Below are 22,008 nucleotides of genomic sequence, written 5' to 3' on the forward strand. Positions count from 1 at the left end.
GAGGATCTTGTGAGCCTAGAGCCAGGATTAAGGTATGAGGCAAACTGGAAACTTCAACCATTACAATCCCGTAGCACAAATGAGAAGCACTTTCACACACAGCGAGTCAATATGCCCCATTTCTCTTTAGCATGTTGTGCCCACATAGAAAGAAACATGACTTCAGATTCTTTTCAGTGACCTTGAGTGATAGGAGTTTTCATGAGGACAAAGGATCAAAATCGTTAGAACTCGTCATTCATTTCACCCCATATTGCAAAAACTATTTTTACTCCCTCAAGTAGTAACAATGTTGAAAGCAAAAATGTTAAGAGACACATCCATCTCCTGACTTGAAGGACTTCCCAGAACAGTGGCCAGAGTCTGTGTTTGGAACATTTGCTCCTCACTGAAGAAAGGCTGCAAGATCTTCCAGGCCAGTTCTCCTGAAGTCTTTGGTCTCTGCCCTAATACTTGGAATAGCAGGCTGAGCAGAGTGCTTTGTCCTCTATGATTGTGACTGGATGTCCCATGAAGACAACTAATCTTTTTCTCAAGGGGAAAAAATGCAAACCAGTAACTCACTGTGACAACCCCATCAAAATGATGAAATGAATAATGGTTTTAAAACTTTACACAGCAACTGTTTCTAATAACAGGGGAGTTACAGAATAATGTTAAAAGTTTCAACTCAAAGACCTGGTTTCCTGTGTTGGCACCAGTCCTAACACTAAATGTTAACACAACAAGCATTTTTACATCTTCATTTTAAAGAGAAATTAGGAGACAGATACACTCAAACTGAAATAACTTCCCGTTTCTCTGTGTGTGAACACATACAGGGTGCATTTCTGACAGAAACTCACTGTGCTTCCACTGTGTCCTTCAGGATTTCTCCATTTGCTCAGATTCACTGAAGTCTCAACCACACTGCAACAGCTGACAGACTTTTCAGCATACAGTTACAGCTTAAACAAACATATCTTCAAAGAATGGTAGAAGGTGGCATTAAAAATGAACACCTACTCTTGTTCTATGTTCCTCGACCTAACAAGTGCATCTCCAAGGCCAGAAGCTCACAGCAGAATGTATCAAAAGCACTGGCTGTATGACTTATACCGTTCATTTACCTCAACAGTTCTAACTCTCCGAGAATATACTCCAGGTGGAGAATAAGTTACATTACCCTAAACATGTTCACTGTGGATTAAGCTAATGCAGCCCAAACTAGGATGGCTAACAATGCAAAGCTACAGACCTCAACTGATGTACTAGCTGATCCCTATACCTACAGTCTGTAGTATTGTTGACTTCAGAAAGTTCAATTGCTAATGCAGAATACATCTTCCAGGCTCAGTCCCCAGTGAATAAAAAGTTTCTAACAGAATCTGACAGCTGTTTAAAGCCTGTATGAATGAAAAAAGGATTTAAATCTGAAACTCTAACTGAGCATCCCCATCGCTCAAATCAGTCTCCAAACCATATTTCTGCACGTACAAACATCAAGGACCAGGAAAACAGTAGCTATAGAGGGAGGGGAAACTTCACTACAGCCCCTCTCTACCAGGGCAGAGCTCTAGAGCAGCACAGGAAGACCAGGATTTCCAGAGTCTGTACAGCACCTCATAGGTGGGCAGGACTTCTCTTCCATGACGATTAACTTGACACATCTCACCAGCATGAGGCATTTCTACATGACCAAAAGAAAAGATTTTGCAGTCAAATGAAGGGTACAAATGGTGAGTACTAACTCTCAGCTGATGTATGTACAACCAAAAAACATATTCAAAACTCTTCCCAAAGAGGGGAATTTCAGGTCTTCAAGGGTGTGACTCTCCAAGGCTTGGCAAAGCCACTTCTAACCTCACCAAAGTTTAATATGACTAGGAGTGTTTACAAGCACAAGAACTAGGCCAAATTCAGAATGTAAATATTTGGATTCAGTTCCCCAAACTTGCCTCTATCTGTACTGCCAACTTAATCCCAACTGCAGACCAAAGAATCCGAAAAGCAACAGTTGCACACACTTTATAGCGCACTATAGACAAAACTAACACACATGGCACTCAACACTGGAAAGAAAAAAAAAATTAAAATATCCTAATTCATAATCTAAACTGATTTTATATTAAACAAGGCATCAATGAAGTTTGGATCAAAACTCAACTCCGTTATCATTTGGTACATTTTAAAAGCCTGATCAGTGCAGATGTTGGTCCTCTGCACTCAGGAGACTGGGTTGCATTAACCATAGCTAGATTACTCAAGACCCTGCAGATAACATGACAGCTCTAGCACACAGTGGTAACTTTGCCCTAAACCATATTCTCTTAAGCCATCCAAAGTGAGTACTTCCATTTTTCAGGCAGATGAATTGCCTCAGTCCCATATTCAGAATTGATTTAGGATCACAAATCACCTGGGGTTCTCAACACCCATGCCTTTTTCTTTTCTTTTCTTTTAAGTTTTACTCCAGTTCTTTTAGGTATAGGTAAGGATGGCAACCGTTCAAGAGACTTTTGACCTCCCACAAACACACATCCCAAGGGATACACCATATTCTCATCTCCCAGTTCCCAGCCCTTCTCTGAAAGTGTTAAACGCCTTTCAGTCCTACATCTACATTGCAGTCACTCTCTGGAGGGAATCAGAAAGGCAAGGGTCACATCAAGACCAGGATTATTTTTTTTTAACGATAAGAATTTGGGCCTCCTCACTCCCACTACTGTAAACTAACAAAAAAGTCCACCCTTTCACTCTTCAGTTAAGTGGGAAAAGCACAAATCTGGTTCTTTCACTTTACTCAACTGTGGGAAACTTGGTTTTGCTTTCCAGTTAAAAGCAGGCTCTTCGGTGCACTTCACAGTGACCTCTTCACAAGGGGCTAGTATCATTTCTTTAAATGCCCCTATACTAAAAATAGTCCTGCTTCCTAAACACGAGTGCTTTGCTGTTCCAGGCATTCTGAGATCCTGCATACCACTTTATTTTTTTTTTTTAACTGGCAACATTTATTTAACCAACAATTAAAAAAAGGAGGCCCAGTCGCCCCAGTGATTCTTCCCAGAGGGTCTTAGATGTTTATGAAACACAATGAAAACAATAAAGTGGATAAAATCATGCTATTCCATCAGGTCCTTGGCAAGACTTCCCAACCAAAATAAATTGGCATGGTATGTTACAGTCAACAGATTACACAATGGTTTACAGGGTCACCAATAATAAGGGGTCACACGCTCCTTAAAGAGCTACAGTATATGTTAAGTCACTTACTTAAAGGGAGAGAGCAATGCTTGGTCCTGAGCTCCTTGAAGCACATTCTGGCAGGCACAGCACAAACACGCTGCAGGGGTAAGAGAGGACAGAAGGCAACTCTCCTCCTCCACTGAACCAGGAAGGGCAGTGACTACACTGTGCAAGCTGGCTGGGGGAGTTTAGCACCCTGAAGGGAGTAGCAAAAAGCCAAGCCAGGCAGGGCTCTCCTATTTCTGCATACGAGAGACTACATGCTATGGACTTTTAGGAGCAGGACAGTCTCTATTACCCAGTGATGCCCAGCACCACCATCCCTATCACCTCTTCCCAAGAAGTCCCACTTCATGATCTCAGAGGAAATTGGTTCCAACTCAGAAGAAAGATTTCATCAGTTCCATATCAGTCTAGTCGCTCTTAGCTCTTAGCAGTCACTCTTAGACTGTAGCTACTTTAAAAAGTGCTTGACTATACTCTCAGGTAACTTGTTAAAGTCATCACAATTCCTTAAATGTGTTGCAGTTTTCCTTTAAATAACTAATCTTAAAGCAAGAGGGAAATGAATGATCAAACCCATAAATCTTACTCTTACCTGTCAACCTGGTTACAGATTTCTACTATGTCATCTTCATAACCTGATTACCACAATGAAAGTTAAATTTTTATATTCCTAAAACCCACATGACTTTCTCGAATCTCACCCTAAATGCATGATACTTCTACCTTTGCTCTGTTAATTTACCCTTCCACTATATGGAATACTTTCATCTACTAACTATAAATTAATCATGTATAAACAAAACATTATCAAGTCTTAAAGGCAAATCAGCCTCACTTCAATTCACGCTATCATCAAAAATCAAACTATAACTCATGGTTTCATCCTTCATCTTCCACAGGCTTTGATCACTCTAGATGGTTTTTATTGGACTATTCAATATATGGCTGAAGTTAAAATCAGCAAAAAAATGAAAGAAAACGTATTCCCCAAACTCAGTACAACAGCAGAATAAGGGTGTAGAAAACACTACTACTAACATACTCCATGCAGTAATGCTATGCATCCGGTTTTATTTAGCTTGACTACTATATTCAAAGTCCATTTGAGAGATAAAACTGAAGTAAACTCAAGAAGGCTCTCTCATATGTAGCCACTACTCTTTGATTGCAGTGACCTTAGTAATGGAAACGTTTGGTACCAAGCCAAGAGCAGTACATCTGATTTTCCCACCAAGTGAACTGCTGAAGCAGCTCCCTTAGCTCTTCAGCCAAGTCTGTCTTGGGATCCTAAAGTCTTCCGCCGGAGTCCAGGTGGCTCCTCTACTCTTTCCAACACGCACGCAAACCAAACCCTGCAGCCGGCTGGACAGACGATGCGAGCGGGCATTGCAAGGGAAAAGAAGTGCCGCGGTTCCCCGCCTCTCCCCAGAGCAGAGCCCCGCGCTCGGCGCGCTGGCTCCCTAGGCGGGTTGGAGTTATCCCAGTCCCGCCGAGGTGGTCTCCCGGGCTCTGTCCCTCCGCAGCGCCTCTGCCCACGCCACCCACGCGAAAACCAGCGTCCCGCGGGCTCAGCGCTCACCAGCGCGGGAGCACCGACTCCGCGCTCCGCCCGTGCGCAAGGACCCCGCGCCCGTCCGCGCTCCCCCCGGGCAGGGCAGGGTCCCGCAAGGATAGCGGGGCCAGCCCGCACCGGCACAGCCTCCGGCAGCTCCGTTGCCCCAGGGGCGGTCCAGGGGACCCTCGGTGCCCGGGGAGCCCCCGCCGCTGCCGCCGCGCATCCCCGGCCCGCCCCACTGGCGGGAGGCGGGCGGCTCTCGGAGCGCACGGACGACGACCCTCAGCACGACCGATCGCTTCTCCCCCAGTCCCGCTTCCCTGCCCAGGTCCCCCCCCCAGAGGTGACCGCCGCCCGGCAGCGCGGCTCCCCGGCCCTTACCGAGGCGCGCAGGGATGCGCTCCCTCCGCCGGCCGCCTCCAGCCCCCGTCCCGCAGCCCTGGCGATTGTAGCTTTTTTGGAGAAGCTGGGAAGAGGGAAAGAAAGGGGGGGAGGGAAGGGGGAGGGAAGGGACTGAGATCGAGGGAGAGAAGTATGCAAAGGCAGGAAGTGGAGACGGCCACGGCCAGTGCGGGAGATTAATGGGAACCAGTCACCCGGCAGCCAACAAAGAAACCTGCTCCCACAGCGCAGCGCAGCCCGGCCCGGGCTGCCCCGGGCGCCCGAGACGCCGCTCCCGCCAGCAGCGCTCGGCCCCAGCCCCGCGGAGGGGTGGGCGCCCACCCCCCAGGCCCCAAACCCGGGTCCTGGCCAGGCGGGAGGGAGGGAGGGGAGCAGCACGGCGGGACCCGATGGGCGGAGGAGGGGAGGACTGAGACCCCCGCCTGACAGCCTTCCTCCTCCCTTTAGCCCGGAGGGGCGATACAGTTTATTTTTTATTTAAAACACTCCGAGCTCTGCGCTCCTCCCGGCGCGGAGCCGCTTTCGGGGCAGAACGGAAGGAAGGAGGAGAGCAGGCGGCGCATCCTGCGCCAGGCGCGGGACAGATGGATCCCATCAGGGCGCCGGGAGCGGGAGAGCTCCCGGGGCCTTTCCCGAGCTTCCCGGGGTAGCTCGCAGCAACAGCACCTGTGGAGAACGAGGGGGGAAGAGGGAGGCAGCGGCTTGCCTCTGGACTTCATTTCGGGTACCTCAGTTCAGATCCAGCCTGCTGGGAGCAGCTCCTGGCAGCAATTTGGAATGTTCTGCTTCCTCGGGAGCACAGCCCGAGGTGCCCAGTTGGCACACCAGGACACAGGGCATTACACGTACCAGGGGGTGAAGAAGGTCTGTGTGCGGTACAAGCAATAAAGCACGTACTCCGCGCAGGCCACCAACAGCATTGGGCAGGCCAGCTCCCTGGCACACACGTGTGGCTTCTGATGGTTTGGCAGATGAGAAACCTGCACAAGACGTTTGATATAAAAAAAGCACACTGAAGAGGCAGGATACTGGCTGTTAGCAGGACCATGAGTATTGCAAAATACAAAGACTGCTCCTAGATCTTGAAGTATTATGTAGGCATTTATAAAACAAGTCACTTCACAATATATTAACCAAATGACACTAGATACAGAAGGGGAAAAAAAAGAGCGACACCTGTATTCTGCAACTGGAAGTACAAATTCCAGCACTACACATTTCTTGAACTTTAAGCATTTACTGACTTTCTTTCCGTTGACTGAAATGGAAGCAAACTGGTGTTCCACGTTAGGCATATGCTTATGAGGTTTCCTACACCAGGATACTTCTCTGAACACAGAACCAAGTGCTCAGGATAAACTATTCCTGGCTTTTGCCACCTCATCAGCAAAACAAAATACATTGTCTTGAGATATTCTGATCCATCATCCTATACAACAAGGAATCTGGTGTAAATGCCCAGCATTTCACAAGCCTCCATTATATTTCAAAAGAGTGAATGTAAAGGAAATAAGGGTAGCTCTCATCTGGATCCTGATGTGAATGTGTGTTTCAAAGCACAAGCTATTTCAGCTGTCAGCCTTCTTGGGACAGATGTATTTACTCAGCTGCAAAAGGAGTACTGTGTCATCGAACATCAAAAAATGGTGGGAGTTTATATTTCAACACACAAGGAATAATTTACCTCCTGAACAAGCTACTGCTACAAGTACCTGGCAGGAGTAGCAAATGAATGGTTCTCTCCCTGTTAGGAAAAGGATACAGGAGGGCCTTTCCAAGTATATTTCACAAGTGCAGCCAGACAGCAAACTCACCTGCCTCTCCAGGAGACCATTGCTAACAAGGAATGATGCATAGAAAGATATTCAGCTTCCAATTAAGCAGGAAGCAGTCTATTCTGGCTGCTTCTCCAGCCCATCAAACATGCTAACATTGCTTTTATCAAATATTATTTTTCTCCTCTGTTTATGTTTCACTCAGTTCCCCAGACCTCAAGCACTCCAGCAACTGCTTACATTTTCTTGTGAGTACAGGAGACCAAACTTAAGCTGTATCTGAACACTGAGTTGGGGCTCTGAATGTGCTTTAATGAACAAGCAGCCTGCAAAGGGCTTGTTTATTACAGGCCCTGGCTGCTGCTCTGGTTAAGCAACTGGAAGACGACAGTAAAACTTAAACTAGGAGGGGATTATTTTTGCTGTTTGCCAAACAGATTACAGCTAGCAAAGCTCTCAGCAAGAATGGAGGACTTGCAGAATCGGGGCCTCCACGTTAACCTTGGCCATACCGCACTTGAAGAAAGTTTCTGTGCGTATTTAGCCCTTCCCACCGTCACCTCAGGGCACACGGGGTTAGCGAGGCCTCGGGGTGGCTCTGACTCACACGGAGCCGCTTCCCGAGCCCATCTGGCGACTCCAAGCGGTGACCAGGGCCTCGCTGGAGAACCCTCCTGGGACAGACCCGGCTCCCAGGGAGCGAACCGGCTGTTTTGGCAAACCCTGCTCGCAGGGGGCCAAAACGCCGCGCGGTTTCTTTCACCGACCCAGGTGAGCGGGTTTTCCTTCGGGGAGCGGATGCAGATGCTGTGCCCTCTCGCCCGCACCCCCTTCGCCCAGCCGGCCATCGCTACCTACTGCCATCGTCACCTTGCACCTCACAAGTTTTAAAAGAAAACCAAACAGCCGGGCAGCACCCCTGGGCCCGCCGAGTCGAGGTTCCCCACACCGAGCGCTGCCCGGGGCCGCGTCCCAGCGGATCTTCCCGGGCGGGGCGGGGCGGGGCGGCAGCGCCCCCTATCGGTGGCGGCGGGGGGAGGAGGGGCGGGGCCCGCGGGGCGGGGCGGGCCGGGCTGGCGCGTGCGCAGGAGGCGGCGGCGGCTCGCGGCGGCGGCGGGATGGAGGTGGCGCGCGCGGGGCGCACGGCCGGGCTGGCGCGAGATGTGCTGGAGCGCGCGCGGCGCCGGGCGGCGGAACCGGGACCGGGAGCGGGACCGGTCAGTGAGACCCGCACACCTCTCTGTACACACGGCTGTATGTCTGTATACGTGCGAGCCTTAACGAGCGTCCTGAAATACGCTTTGTCACTTCCTAGCCCCCTCCCCGCGCTTTATCCTCCTTTGGAACCGGCGGGGCAGCGCTGGGCCACCCGGGACTGTGCCACCCCAGGGACAGCCTGGAGCGTTTGCTGTTTAATCACTTTCTGCCTCTAAGCAACGAGCACCGCGCTGGGTTACAGAGAATGTCTTTAATTGCAGGAGGAAGAAGCCGAGCGCCTCAGTGCAGCCTTCGATTCGATCGTGAAGCTGATGGGTAAAGCCTCAAGGGAATGCGAGGTGAGGTTTCGCCCCAGACCCGTGCAAAGGGGAATGTTTATGATGTGCCCGGCAGGCACCACTTTTACTGAAAAAATTAGACTTCAGTTTCGCTCATTGCATGGAAAGAGTTCAGCCAGCGAGCCTCTGATGCCGGCCTAGATGAAGACATTTGGGGCATTCACCATCATGTACATGGCAGGTTTCACCGGTGTTATCGCACTTGAGCTGATAAACACCATTGTCAGCATTTTCCATGGCCAGTACCAGTAGCCCGGTGCAGATTTTAGCAGAGGGTTTCTCCATTTCTTGGTGAAAAGGCATTACAGTCAGAGAGGCAGAAATGTCAGGTGACATCACAAATTACATTGTGTCGGCCCCTGCGCAGGCTTTTGTGTCACAATATATGGAGTGTTTCCAGTGCTCCAAAGTATCTCTGCTGTAGAGTGGCTTTATGACATAGTAACCCTTTGTTTCCATCAGGCCAATGTGAAGCACTCATGCTGGCTGACTGTGTTCTGGGTGGTGGAAGTAAGGGAGAGTTCGACTCTCGAGCAAAGAGATTGTTTTGTGTCATGCTTTTGCTCTGAATTTAGAGTTAACCTCCCCAGTATTGTGATTTAACCCCAGTCAGCAACTAAGTACCATACAGCTCACTCCCTTCCCTGCCCCCCTACCCTGGAGGGAATCAGGAGAAAATAAAACTCATGGGTTGAGAGAAGAACAGTTTAATAATTGAAACAAAGTAAAATATAATAATAGTAATGATAATAACAATAATAATAATAATTGTAATGAAAAGGAGAGAGACAAATAAAACCCAAGAAGAACAAGGGATGCACAATACAGTTGCTCACCACCAATGCCCAGCCAGTCCCCAAACAGCAGTCGGCCCCCCCAGCCAACTCTCCCAGTTTATACTGAGCATGACAGTCCATGGTATGGAATATCCTTCTGGCAAGTTTGGGTCAGCTGTCCTGGCTAGGCTCCCTCCCATCTTTTTGTGCACCTCCCTGCTGGCAGAGCATAAGACACTGAAAAGTCCTTGATTTAGGATAAGCACCATTCAACAACCAAAACATCAGTTTGTTATTAACATTATACTTGTGCCAAATCCAAAATACAGCTACTGTACCAGCTACTAGGAAGAAAACCAACTCCATTCCCAGATGAAACCGGGTCGAAGTTGATCTGGGATGTTGCCACTGGATGAGGACTGTGGGCTCAGTTCTGAGCAGCACCATTATCTTTGTGATAAGTAGAAATGGAGGGGTATGGCTTACAGATGCACAGCTTCACTGCTTTCATGCTGGCTTTGGCTGCCAGGTGTCATTGCCTTATGGGGTGGATGGACCGGGAGCCAACCTCTGCCAGCTCATCCTTGTGAACGCAGCCCTGCAGCCCAGCTGCTGCACTGAAGTCTCTGTGGATTCCACCGCAGTTCACAGCGGCTGTGCCCCTTGGGAGCTGTTACAACACAGCAGGGAGCTCGTTGTCTGCAGAGTTAATAACACAGGCTAAGTCTGCAATTACATTAGAGAAAACAGTACTTCATCACGCCAAATGATTAGATCTTAAGCAACTCTTCTATCATTTGAAAGCACTACATACACAGTAACCAGTTAATCCTGAAAACAACTCAGGCAGAATAGAGTTTTACACAAGATGAAACAAAAATATAAGTGTATAGAGATTCATCCTTAGCGGTGGAATTGGCAGTGCTAAGTTTATGGTTGGACTGTATGATCTTAAGGGTGTTTTCCAACCTATATTATTCTATGGGTCTACCTTATGGCCTGCTAACAGTATTAGAGTTGGAAAAGCAGTGAATGATTTCCACACTTATGCATCAGCCAAGACAGTACTGCTTCAGTCATTTCTGTAGAGGAGTCATAAAAAGGGGGAATTGTCAGACCTGTAAGTTCATGGATAAAGTTTAAAAAGCGCAAATAAAAATCTCCAGCTGAACATAACCATTTAGCCACTTAAATGCAAACAATTAGAACTGGGATTTAAGCTGAGTTGTTTGGAGTTACTAAGGGACCAAAGTTTACCCTCATTACTCACCAAAAGTTTGATTTAATGTCTTTGCTCTGTGCCATCACGTAAAAGAATCCAGCTCACCTCCTGTGATACAGAGATGTGCTGCAAAGCATTATGCAATAGGTCAGAGCATTTGATGCATTTTGGGACATAGCTCCACAGAAACCACAATACAAGCAACCAGATCTCTTGATTTGTGCATAAGCTCAAGGAATAAAGCATAGCAGTAGATCTGGAAATAAGAATTGCTATTAGCCTTATTTTTGTTACGTTTAGTCCTGACAGCGAGGGTCGAGGACAACGTAAGTGAAATAAAATAGATATTTTGGAACTTTTTGGTCCCTGTGATCAAAAAGGTAACCCTGGGAGGAGTTCTCTTGTGACAACAGATGGCAGCAGAGCTGTACTCTAATATTTAATTTGCAGTGAGGAAGGTTCCAGTACCTTTGCAGCTGAACCAGAAGAGGGCTGCTGTAGACTTAAATACAGTTCTCAAAACTGCTGTGCTACTGGTACCAGCCTTGAAAACACTTTAGGTTCTTTACTGACTCAGTTTTCAGTATTAACATGTTCTGCTTTTAGAGTGCTGCTCCTGCATGTGCCCTGCAGAATGAATCTTCACTGGCTAGGTTGCAAAGCACCTCGCTGGCATATATGTCCTATTAAGGACCCATAAACTGTGCCTTCTTCCACCCGAGCTTTTCTTGAAGAGCCTGATCAGGAAGGTATTTCCAGAGTATTCCTTCTGACATTTTCATGAGTTCAGTTCTGAGGTGCCAGAGTCCCCCCCTACATATTGTGTCAGGAGACAGGCTTCTAAAATCAGGGCTGACAGTCTTGTACCGTAAGGCAGGTGTCTTGTGGACATCCAGGCATTGTTTTCATCCTCACAAGAGAACAAACCAGCCAATTAATACAGGAAGTCAGTAGCTGTGCAGTTCCACTTTCAGTTGTAAATCTGCAGTAGCTGTGAGTATGGCCTTTGATGCCTCCCCACATAATATTCTGTGTTTCTATTGTTGTCCAGAAGTACTATAGCTTCGTGGGAGCCCCAAGGTGCAAAGAGCATGAAATTAAACACATCTGCAAATACCATGGCAAGCAGGCAGAGGAAAGAGAGGTGGAAGAAGAGGTAGGTACTTTTGGTTTTGATTTAAGGTTATTCCTTCCCTTGCAGCAGGATAATTGTTATCCATCCATCTGTGAGACACTAATATATGTAGGTTGACAGTATGGACTTAGGAACTCCTGGACTGATCTAAGCCTTCTGTTGGGTGGTGGGAAGACAGAGTAACTTCTGGTGGCACCAACCAGTGTCATATCAGTCCTTTCATGGAGGGGAAAATTTCCTGCACATGACACATCGCCTCACTTGGGCTGGATGTGTTGTATCATTAGAAAACAGTATCTTTTTCTTTCCAGAGGTCTGAAGCTTCCAGAGCACCCAGTCGAGCTCAAACTTGCCAGCAACGTGTAAGCTTATAGAGTACTTTGTTTTTAAATTGAGGTATTTGATAGCATTTCTTTATCATCATTTTGCATCAAGCTGGTTAAAAATTGTGACAGATGTGGAGACTTGGATGACACAGAAGATTAACGAGTGGTGCGTTCCTAGTCCTGGGTAGGGGTATGTATAGGCAGGAAAATGGGCACACCGAGAGTTGCACAGTTAATCAGAAGCCAGATTGTGGCATTCTGGCACATAACCAGTTAAGAGTCTGTACCAGTTAGACTGGTACAGAACGTGAAACACCAATAAAGCTCTAGGCTTTTGTGAATTACATCAGCAGCAATAAGGCAGCACTTCTCCAGTCTCACCTCACTTGTGCTCCTGAAGAAAAGTGTGCAGCAAGGCACACAGCAGTTGTTTAGCCATTTACTCTTGGCCCTCATACAGGCTCTCTGAAGACTCCTGTTCCTCAAGGAGAAGAAATCTGGTTTTATTTCTAAAAGCCTAACACCTCACCAAATCAATTTCAAGAACTGCTAAGACACAATAGACAAGAAACACAGAATTTGTCCCACAGTACAAATTAGTGGGAGCACCCTTATGATAGGGAATGTTTTCCAGGTTTATGTTCAAAACTGTCTAGGTTGCTAACTTTCAGTTTTGTGAGACACAGATTACAGCACAGTGATCACTTCCACAGGAACATTTCACAGTTTTGTCCACGCTGATTTTGAAAAATCTTAGTACGTTTGTATAGCAGCTGAAATGTAATTTTTTTAACCAAATTCAAAATTTTTATTTTTGTGGGAAATCTAGGATGGCTAACCAGTAATGAAGCATTTTTTTTTTTTCCTCTTAAAGACCAGACAAGCTTCCAAAGACTTGTATATCGAAGTTTCTCCCGGCATCTATTCTGTCACAGCAATCTCAGATGACATGGTGAAAAAAACCCTCGTAGTAGGTGTCAATGCAGGACAAAGTGTTGATTTGACTTTTGTTCTGTGATGTTTGTTGTTTCTTGACATCACGGGAATAAAATACAAGGCTCTTTTTACTGCATGTAATGAACTATAAATATCCTTTTCTTGTTAGCACTTTAATAGTAGCTTCCTCTTTGGGACTCCATTTTTATGGTCTGTATATTTGTTTTCTACTTAATTCAATTATATGCAACCCACTTTGTACACTGATTTTATAAATATTTGTACACTGTGTGCCTTTTAAATCCAATTATGTGACTGTGTAATTCCAGATTCTTCTGCTTTAAACAACTAAAGATACAATCAGTGAAATAAAATACATGATCAAGCCTTTGTGAGGACTGCTTCTTTTATAGTATGCTCAGACAGAACCTCCATGTCGCATTGTGGACCACAGAGAGCATGATCCATGTGGTATGAATATGGATGTGCATTAGCTTCTGTAGGATGGCACTGATTTTAGAGCAGCTGGCTCATAATCCATTCTCTTATCTATACTTTTACTATTCTAATAAAGAAATAAAATGTAAACAGAATTCACTACCTAGGACCCCAGCTCAGAAAGGTGCTTGAATATATGTCAGATGTTCAGTACAGGCACGTAAATTATTGACCCCTCAAGTCCTGTCCCTTTGCAGACCAGGCTCAACCCCAGTTAGCTGCCTTTTCTGAGGGCAGTGGGGTACCCTGAATTATCCTGTTTCCTGCAGGGGAAAAGTACTGCTGAGTACCTGCAGACTGCAGCTTATGGACAAGTTCATATGCTTTTAACATGAGCAGTCCTGCTAACAAAATTCCCTGGATGCTTTACTTTCCCAAAGGATCAGGTTCCATGTTTAGAATTAGTGATGTGACCTATATAGATCTGTCATCTTTTTGTAGCTGATGTATTAAGGTTTCAGTAATTTTCATTTGAACATAAAATTCAGTGACTTGAATGCTGGATCTCTAAGCATTTTGTTATTTGTTTCTACAGTAGCAGGTCTTTTACCCTCTGGCTACTTTGTCTTCTGCTTTAATCCTGAAAAAAATACTTTCAGCTGTCAACTTGTATTGTTTCTGCATTCCTTCTGGCTTTCTACTAACAAAAATTGCTTTCCTGAATTCCTCTGGCTCACTCTAGAGAACTGTAGCCAAATTGGAGGTTTATTGGACTCTTATTGTGCATCTGTTCAGGCTTTTAGTGCTCATACTAGTTCATCTGATCTCTCCAGAACTGTAAAGTCAAGTTCAAGTAGTTAGGAATTTATTATCACACCTTGGAGTAAAGAGTGAGGATGCTGAAGTTTGATGTGGGTAGAAATATACTTTCTCAGTATTAAAACTATATAGTCATCCATAAAGGTATTCCACTGAGACAGTACCTAAACCAGAACTTGATTTGCTTAATAAGTAGAACACTGATAGAGTATAAGCAGTTTACCTGAAATTTCAGCCCCTGAACTTCATCAGTTCATGTGCTGAATTCTGGTTGATCATGTCTCTCTCTGCTTTGTTGCAAGTGAGCTCTGACATGCTCTATAACATCAAGTTTGTCATCGCCCACGCAAGTCGCTTTACATTTATCATCTGACGCTCTTTTGTTTCTTTGTTTTTCTGATGCTGCAAAACCTTCTTCCTGGAGGACAGAAAACAAATCCCTTGGAAATCAAGGCTAAAAAAAGCATCAGTGTCTTTGTTAACCGCTGCTTTCCTGGCTGTACCTCTGCCTCACGTAGCCTTAACAATGGTATATTTTCTGTGCTGGTACAAACTTTACTGCTGAAACAGAGAATTGGACAGTTAAGACCAAAGGATTTTCAGAAGATGTTAGGCTTTGATGAAAAATTTTGCTGCTTTAGAAGTTAGGAGGATTGTTGTTGACTGCAGAGAGAGGACATCAGCCCCCCAGAGAGCACCTCTGGGAAGCCCATGGTCTAGCTTCACTTGTTTGTTGCAAGTCACTTCTGATGCAGTCTGTACCACATGATAAAACTGCCTCAGCTATCTCAAAGAGTACCAATGTATCTTCTAGGTTTAAAATCACCAAGGGCTATTTTACAGGAATAAAAGGATGTCATTATACCCTGTATTACCACATTGTGCCCAGCTGCTGTGGTTCATGCTGCTGGTTTGGGGCTAGAATTAAACAATTCTGCTTTCTTATTAGTTTTACCAAAAGGCAAATCACGTCACTTCAGTGCACAGCTGTGACACTTACTAACATACAGCATGTCTGACTGAAGCTCCACATTAGCTTGTAAATTCCTAGGAAATCAATTAAAAAGGTGTGTAATTATGATTATTTTAATAATAAAGTAGAATAGAAATAGAAAGTAGGAACCACACAGTTAATAAGTTGGTGAGCATCTGCTTAAAATGAATGCATATAATTGTGAGAATATGTCTTCCAGTATATTCTCTGTTCAGTAAGACATGTCATGAACAGATTCATCTTCTCCTAAATGTACAAGGTTAGAATGTTCAAAGGTTTTTTGGAGTCAGCTTACAGTAGCAAGAGCATGAAGGTACAGAGGAGCTAATATTTGATTTCTGATATATAATTTATTAATTGTACCCCAGATGCTCTTGTGCTGACATTCTCTTTCATCTTCCACTTCTTCCTGTAAGCTTTTTTCTTCCTTTTTTCTGTGCTTGCTTTTTTTAGCATTCATGTTCTGATTTTTTTTTCCAAGTTTTTCTAAAGCAGGAGGGATCATGGCCAACAGAAACCAGGCCTAAAAACCAGGGTGTTGTCCTTGTTCCTAGCTGTGACACAGTTTGCTTACTCTGTATCCCCAGCTTTAGGGTAGGGATCTGCTGTTTAAACTGCTTGCTTCTTGCAAGGGAGTAAGAGAAGAAACTTGGCAAAAACTGTTTACTAAAGAATCTGCTTTTATCTTTCAGAGACAAAGATTGTGACAATCAGAATTTGACTGGCAGAGCTCAGCACCTTTCCAGGTTGAGTCTTTCCTTGTGTTCTATTGCTGCTAACAGTCACATCTGTCCATTTCTAGGGCCACTCATCTAGGTCTCTACTTCCATAGGACTTCACTGAGTTGCTGTCAATGGGCATTTGGAAGGTTTCTGAACTGAACTCTGCATTATTAAATGCTCACACGGTCACTGCCATAATCGGTTCTATTTTACCAAGTAGCTTCAGCCCTTCCTTAGGGTTTGGGGATTTTAGTTTCCTGTTAGTGGAGAAGTTTCCTACCTATCACAAAACAGGTGGATGGCCTTAGCAAGCAGTTAAATTAGAAACCATGTAGTTGTCTTACCAGCTCCCAGACCATTAACAAGAATATCTTTTCCATTCAAACAAACCTCATGCTTATATAACTACACTATTAATACAGATTACCTTACCTCCAGTGATGGCTTGAAATCTTGGTCTCTTAAGATTTCTTTCACTGTGAGTTGCCCTCTGGGAGACAGCTCAATGGTTTCAAACATTGCACTCCGATTAGCTGGGCCCACATGGGATGTGTCCCCAATGGAGATGGCTTTGGATTCCAGCTTGCCCTTCATACATGTGCTGCTGCAACTGCCAAGTCCTGGGAAGGAGTAAAATTGTGTGTAAGAGTAAAACCAGAACTGAAACAGAGAATCATTTGTTTCAGAAGAGAGAAAATTTAAGCCTGCAATTTAAGCCTGAAAGGAATTCTTCCAGGTTATTCAGCATGGACTAGCTATGCAGGTTAATGAAATTAACTGTTGTGGTATTTTTCCATGAGATGAGTTGCTAAAAGAAGAGCTACCATGCCAGATGAGGCAACAGAAACATTGGGGAGGGAGAAGTATTGTATCAGAGACTAACATGCAAATTTACAGTACTAATCCCAATAACCAATAACCTACAGGCAGAGTGACTGCCCTGCCCAGAGCACATTTGGTTTTGTTCCCTCTGACTGCTGCTTCTCTGTGGAGATGTTAAAAGGTACCTGAATTACTGAAATGTGACCTGTGGTGGGTTCTTTTCCAGTATTTCCACTGAGGTCTGGCAGAATCCTTTAGCTTGGGCTTTTCAAGACAGCCACAGGCTGTGTTAACAGCACTGTCCACCACAGTACTCCTAGTGGGGAGTGGCTTCAGGTCCCACTTTGAATCAGAAGAGGAGGAAGATGTAGCCACAGCTGCAGCTGCTTCTTGTTTTGTGCCTTCCAGTTCTAGAAGGCCTGGAGACGGCTCACTGCTGGACTCTGCCTCTTCAGATTTGTTCTGAAAGACCAGAGACCTGGATGGAAGAGACCGCCAGGCATCAGCACAGGGGTGACAGCAGCAGATGCACCTTACACATCCTGACAAACAGCACAAAGCACCACCACAGTGGTAGTGGAAATGTGGCCAGCAGGGTGAGCAGAGCAAGCAGTGCTTGGCAAGGCTGTGTCCAGCATAAACAGGAATGAGGGCTGGTTTAGGACTGTAGGGAAAAATAAAAGAGCCAGCGTCCGGATTTTCTCTGGACTTCAGCCTGCTGGTGAAGGGCATGTGGATCATCTCTACAATCCTCTCCCACAGGCCAGGAGGGATCCACAGAGCCACATTACGTGGGAGTTTCACTTTCTTATCATTCCAGAACTGGACTGTAATTTCTTCATCTTCTGAGGCTGTTAAGAGAAAAAGTAAGCAGCCATAAGCAGCTGGCCTGCCTGGGCAGTGCACATACACAGATCAGGCTTTGCAGCTTTGTACACTTTCCACTTCTGTCAAGCAGCAGGATCAACTATCACCCCTCTAAAGCATCTCACCATAATGTTGGGGGGGTAGAGTGGGCAGCTAGGGCACCATCACTAAAACACAGGACTGGCAGCATCTTTCCTCCCAATCTGTCATCAGATGAACAAGAAACTGTTGACTGACTAATCTTTGTTTTTACTGCCAAAGTTAGCAGCAGTGCTCTGAGGAAAGTATTTTGGTAAGTCAGTGGAGCTTGACTGTCAAATGTGGGAAAAATTAATGAGCTGTTGAAATCTCCTATGTTTGGGTGATAAAATCACCCCCAGATGTACCATTTGTTACAAATGTGAGCATTTAAGATCAGATGAATGCTTCCTGAAAGTTGTCTCATTTGTATTCCTTGTGAAAAGGCCACAGTCCTGCACATGGCAGACACAGCCCTGTCCCAGCAACACCCACGGACACAGATGACATTTTTATGGGTCACAACTTCCTTAGGGTCAGACCGATAAGATTACACACAGATATCCATCAGCAAGTCCCATCAGCTCCTGTAAGCTCTAAGCAACACTAAACTGTACTCTGTGCACTGTTATTCCTCTGGCAGTTGCACAGTGACAAGAGTTTATTGTGACAAGCGTTTATCCCAACAGTCTCACGCGTGTTCCAGAGCAAGACAAGAAGGGAGAGGGCAACATCTTTCTTACCTCTTAAGGGGTCCCTTGTCTCAATGCCTGTGAGGACGGTTCCTGGGCCATACCTGGCCATATCTGGCTCCCAGGGTGCCAGCACTTTGTCTCCAGGGAGTAAGGAGTGCTTCATCCCATTCACATACTCCAGAATGTCATCCTTTGCTGTTTTTTGCACACGCACTGGATGCTTTCCACGGGACACAAGTGGTTTGGTAAACTCTACCAGGAACATGCCTCTTTCACTCTGTTACCGAGAACAAAATAGCAGTTCCACTGAAAAACACCCTATAATGTGTCAGGTCATGTAACCCTCAGTAGGAGGCCATCCTGTGCCTATGTGACTAGGCCAAACCAAGCCTGAACAGTAGCTAAATAGTGTGTGGTTTTAGTCCAGCACTGAGATGGCCAGAAAAATCTTCAAGAGGCTCACCAGAAAGCAGGATGAGCAAAGCATATGTATAGAGTCACTGCCACTAGGATCTGTATTTTCTTTCCCAAGAGAAAAAGCTATAGACAAGTGTAACTGGATTTCACAAACACCACCATGTGTGCCAAGTAACAAGGGACACTGAAGCCTTTCAGACCTGTTCTTAAATTGTGCCTAAGTCTTCCTCATTACATACAAGACTAACTCTGCTTTCCATCAACAATTAAGTGAGGTACTTCCCTGTTCTTGAGAAAGAATGGGCTCTTTTTTGTGTTAAGTTTGAAGTGCTAACAAACCAATGAATTAAAGCTTTCACTGACATTTCTGGAAAGACCCCAAGCCATTGGTCTGTAGCTGACTCAAGGTGGATGTGTGTACACAAAACACTAACCCTTTGCCTGTGCTATTGATGGTTATGTGTGTACACACAACAGCAGCCCGTACACTGCTTGCAATGGCACTCAGGCTGTCTGAGCCTGGCTCAGTGCCCAGCACCAGCAGAGGCAGAGGACTGCTCTTCCAAGGTGCACAACAACACTGCTTTCACCAGGAACTGGGAGTCTGTGGGGCACCCATTTTCTGCACAAGATGAGGATCCCTGAAACACACCTGCTCACTGCTAGGGATGGACTCAGCAAAGGGGGCTGAGCAGAGCACGGTTCTGACCATCATTAGTTTATTGGTGCCTGTACACAAGAGGTTCACATGGCTTGTGAGGCAACAGGAGGTAAGGAACAGCCTGGAATCAGGTATGTTGGGAGCTTTATGATAACCACAAGCTCCAGCTGTCCTGGTGATCTGTTCTCTAATTCATGCACCAGCTGAAACCAAAACTGCTACACTGAATTCAGGTGGTGTGTGAGGACTGCTCCCTGTTACTCACACCCATGTTACTGTACCATTGCTCACCTCTATCTCCTCTTTTACTGTACCATGGTAATAAAATCCATCTTGTTCCCTTCTCACCAGCACAGGCACGTTGCTGTCTATGCACACGGATCTCCCCAGTCTCTCCCATGCCAGGCAGGGGGAGTGGAGGCAGTGGCTAATCCATTGGCACCTTGAAGAAAAGAAAATGGGTCAGCAGTGAGAGAAATAGCTTCTGTAGGTCATGAAAAAAAAAACAAAAAACTTTTAAGATTTCAGAACTGGAATGCCCCATCTCATTTTCTACCACTCCCACAGGCCAAAGAATGTGGGAAGAAACAGAAAACTTGCCTGTGCAGGGACAGTTACTTTTTCTTGGGAAAAACATATCAGTGTCTGCTTTTACCCAGATTTCTTTGGTTTTAGGTTTAGAGGAAGCAGTCTGCTGGAATCCTGGGCCAGGAATATCTGCACTATCCCTTTGCTGTTTACGTGGCAAGACAATGCAACCCTTCCCCAGCACAGAGCACAGCGTAGGCGTGCTTGAGAATGCTGTAGCTGATGGTTTACACTGAAGCATTCGGGGAACAGCAAAGCAGAGAAGTAAACAACCAAGCTGCTGGTTGATGACAGGTTCAAGTTCAAAACTTGAAAAATAATCTTCTGTCACAAAGCATTAGAAACATTTCACAGAAGACAGCTGCTAATGCAAGATGCTTTTATTTATCCAAATAATATTATAGGAATGTTTCTTTGATAGGAGGCTTACTCAGGCTTTGCTTTTCATAATCTCCAAGGTAGCAAATTACTTCAGTTAACACCATCTAAAAAACTGCCAGTGCAGGGGTGGAAAAGCCCAAATGATGTTCAAACTGCTAATTTATTAATCTGACACACCAGCCTGGTTTATCCTATTAGATATCATGGAAAAAAACAAATCACAGACTCAAACAGGAATTGATCTTACCTCTGGGGAGTGAGGGGCTCAGCGATCCAGGCAGGATACACTACAAAAGAGCTCCTGCAGGTGGGGTTAATGGCAGGTACAATGCTGGAACACGAGAACTTGTCCAGAGCTGGCCTCACATTGCAATACCTGAGACTCGTAGGCAGGAACCCTTCCAAATGAGCCATTCTTGCAAAAGCAGATACCTGCAGGACTCAGTCGTGATCTGTTGGTAGAAAAGAGACAAAGTACTGGCATTTCTAACACAAAGAAATGCTTTCCAGCGTACCTCAAGAACTCAGTACTTTTGATTAGTTGTTTATTTTTATTTAAAAACACCGAATTCAGAATATTCAGACCGGCATTTGGCCAGATGAATCCATATCACTGCCTTCAGTGATCTTCAGTCACCCAAATCCCGACCTGAAAGAGGGACAGAAACACCCAGGGAAATGACAAATGTTATGAAAATCTCCAGAAAAAGAATAATTTTCACCTCCTTCCAACGTTTGTTTCCCTCTGTAAAATCCAGCTCTTTTCTTATACCTATACTCTCCTTTAAAGCTTTCTTGTACACAGTGCCAGCCAAACCTTCGCTGTTTTACAAACTGAGACAGAAATTACAGCTGAAGTTGACAAGCTGAGTAAACGTGACAGTTTTTGAACGTGATGTTAGATTACCATTGCCTGTTGTTTATTTATAGTGATGTATTAAGAGGAAATATTTTGATCTCTCAGCTGTCCTGTCATGTTTTATAACAGCAGGATTATGGCTTGCAATGAGAAAGAATGAGATGCTCAGATGTGACAAGTGATAACTATTCAGAGGCTGTCACAGTAAGATCAATGATGTGATGCTATCTCTGGTAATTTAAAAAGATGTAGTAGACAAGCTTCCATTCATTTTCCTTTTTTTTTTTTTTTAACATTGCTTAGAAACATTTAGCATGCTTAGGGTAAAATTTGCATCGAAATTCAACAACATAAAATTTAAGTGCTTTATTTTACAAAATGCAATTTAAGCACTCCTGTTTAGATATTTTGATAAACTCCAGTTTAGATATTTTGTCTCTTATCTAAGAAATATCATCTGGAAGTCTTTTTTGTGGAGACTCCCAGATATACATAATTTCAGAAAACTAGCAGAGCAAACCCAGCAAGAAGAGTGGGTTAACTGCTGTAGAATGCATCTTTAAGTCAGTAAATCAACACAATATATCCAATTGTTTCGTAACTATACAGACCCCCTCCTTATAAAACCAAAACAGGACAGAATCAGTAATACTTTGCAAAGAAATGCAACTATCATTCCTACCATTCAGCACTGTTACTGCTGAGGGCAGGGACTCCCGTACAAAACAGGTCACTGACAAAGGCAACTACACTATATTCTGAGATTTTATTTCTGGATAACTCCAAACAGTTTGACACAGCAGAATCTCAAAC

General features: G+C 45.0%; 4 protein-coding genes and 1 long non-coding RNA gene across 5 annotated transcripts in view; 1 reads left to right on the plus strand and 4 right to left on the minus strand.

Annotated features, from left to right (window-relative positions):
* The window catches only part of DENND2B (DENN domain containing 2B), a 170,312-nt gene extending 164,974 nt beyond the window's left edge, over positions 1-5,338 (minus strand). The window contains exon 1 of the mRNA XM_027737460.2: positions 5,168-5,338. The gene's annotated coding sequence lies outside the window, so the exon portion shown is untranslated. The remainder of the gene's footprint in view (positions 1-5,167) is intronic.
* Positions 5,339-5,648: 310 nt separating this feature from the next.
* Positions 5,649-6,567, minus strand: LOC120323474. Its single transcript, XM_039382430.1, has 2 exons — positions 6,038-6,567; positions 5,649-5,854 (listed from the first exon to the last, which is right to left on the minus strand). The coding sequence occupies exons 1-2, from the start codon at positions 6,481-6,483 to the stop codon at positions 5,662-5,664; spliced, it is 639 nt and encodes a 212-aa protein (XP_039238364.1). The 5' UTR covers positions 6,484-6,567; the 3' UTR covers positions 5,649-5,661.
* Positions 6,568-8,075: 1,508 nt separating this feature from the next.
* Positions 8,076-13,304, plus strand: AKIP1 (A-kinase interacting protein 1). Its single transcript, XM_027737856.2, has 5 exons — positions 8,076-8,180; positions 8,442-8,519; positions 11,569-11,673; positions 11,964-12,014; positions 12,853-13,304. Exons 1-5 carry the CDS (start codon positions 8,082-8,084, stop codon positions 12,994-12,996), a joined length of 477 nt encoding a protein of 158 aa, XP_027593657.1. The 5' UTR covers positions 8,076-8,081; the 3' UTR covers positions 12,997-13,304.
* LOC120323478 lies at positions 8,417-8,819 on the minus strand. The gene is made up of 2 exons (XR_005563956.1): positions 8,766-8,819; positions 8,417-8,656 (listed from the first exon to the last, which is right to left on the minus strand). It is a non-coding gene; the product is annotated as an uncharacterized LOC120323478 (long non-coding RNA).
* On the minus strand, positions 9,266-21,901 carry CUNH11orf16 (chromosome unknown C11orf16 homolog). Its single transcript, XM_039382450.1, has 6 exons — positions 20,584-21,901; positions 19,659-19,809; positions 18,338-18,566; positions 16,895-17,560; positions 16,320-16,507; positions 9,266-14,589 (listed from the first exon to the last, which is right to left on the minus strand). Exons 1-6 carry the CDS (start codon positions 20,748-20,750, stop codon positions 14,425-14,427), a joined length of 1,566 nt encoding a protein of 521 aa, XP_039238384.1. The 5' UTR covers positions 20,751-21,901; the 3' UTR covers positions 9,266-14,424.
* Positions 21,902-22,008: the final 107 nt, after the last annotated feature.

The sequence above is a fragment of the Pipra filicauda genome, unplaced genomic scaffold, assembly GCF_003945595.2.
Source record: "Pipra filicauda isolate LSUMZ 115617 unplaced genomic scaffold, ASM394559v2 scaffold26_size5592650_pilon, whole genome shotgun sequence".
Taxonomy (NCBI): Eukaryota; Metazoa; Chordata; class Aves; order Passeriformes; family Pipridae; genus Pipra; species Pipra filicauda.

Bases quoted from the DNA above. Each gene is read 5' to 3' on its own strand.
- CUNH11orf16 (XM_039382450.1), bottom strand. From the start codon at position 20,750: ATGGCTCATTTGGAAGGGTTCCTGCCTACGAGTCTCAGGTATTGCAAT. The intron at 17,561-18,337 runs GTAAGAAAGATG...TTCTCTTAACAG, and splicing joins GACAAGGGACCCCTTAAGAG to CCTCAGAAGATGAAGAAATT. The intron at 14,590-16,319 runs GTAAGGTAATCT...TCTGTCCTCCAG, and splicing joins ATTTCAAGCCATCACTGGAG to GAAGAAGGTTTTGCAGCATC.
- LOC120323474 (XM_039382430.1), bottom strand. From the start codon at position 6,483: ATGCCTAACGTGGAACACCAGTTTGCTTCCATTTCAGTCAACGGAAAG. The intron at 5,855-6,037 runs GTACGTGTAATG...CGTTCTCCACAG, and splicing joins CAGACCTTCTTCACCCCCTG to GTGCTGTTGCTGCGAGCTAC.
- AKIP1 (XM_027737856.2), top strand. From the start codon at position 8,082: ATGGAGGTGGCGCGCGCGGGGCGCACGGCCGGGCTGGCGCGAGATGTG. The intron at 8,520-11,568 runs GTGAGGTTTCGC...ATTGTTGTCCAG, and splicing joins AAGCCTCAAGGGAATGCGAG to AAGTACTATAGCTTCGTGGG. The intron at 11,674-11,963 runs GTAGGTACTTTT...TTTTCTTTCCAG, and splicing joins AAAGAGAGGTGGAAGAAGAG to AGGTCTGAAGCTTCCAGAGC.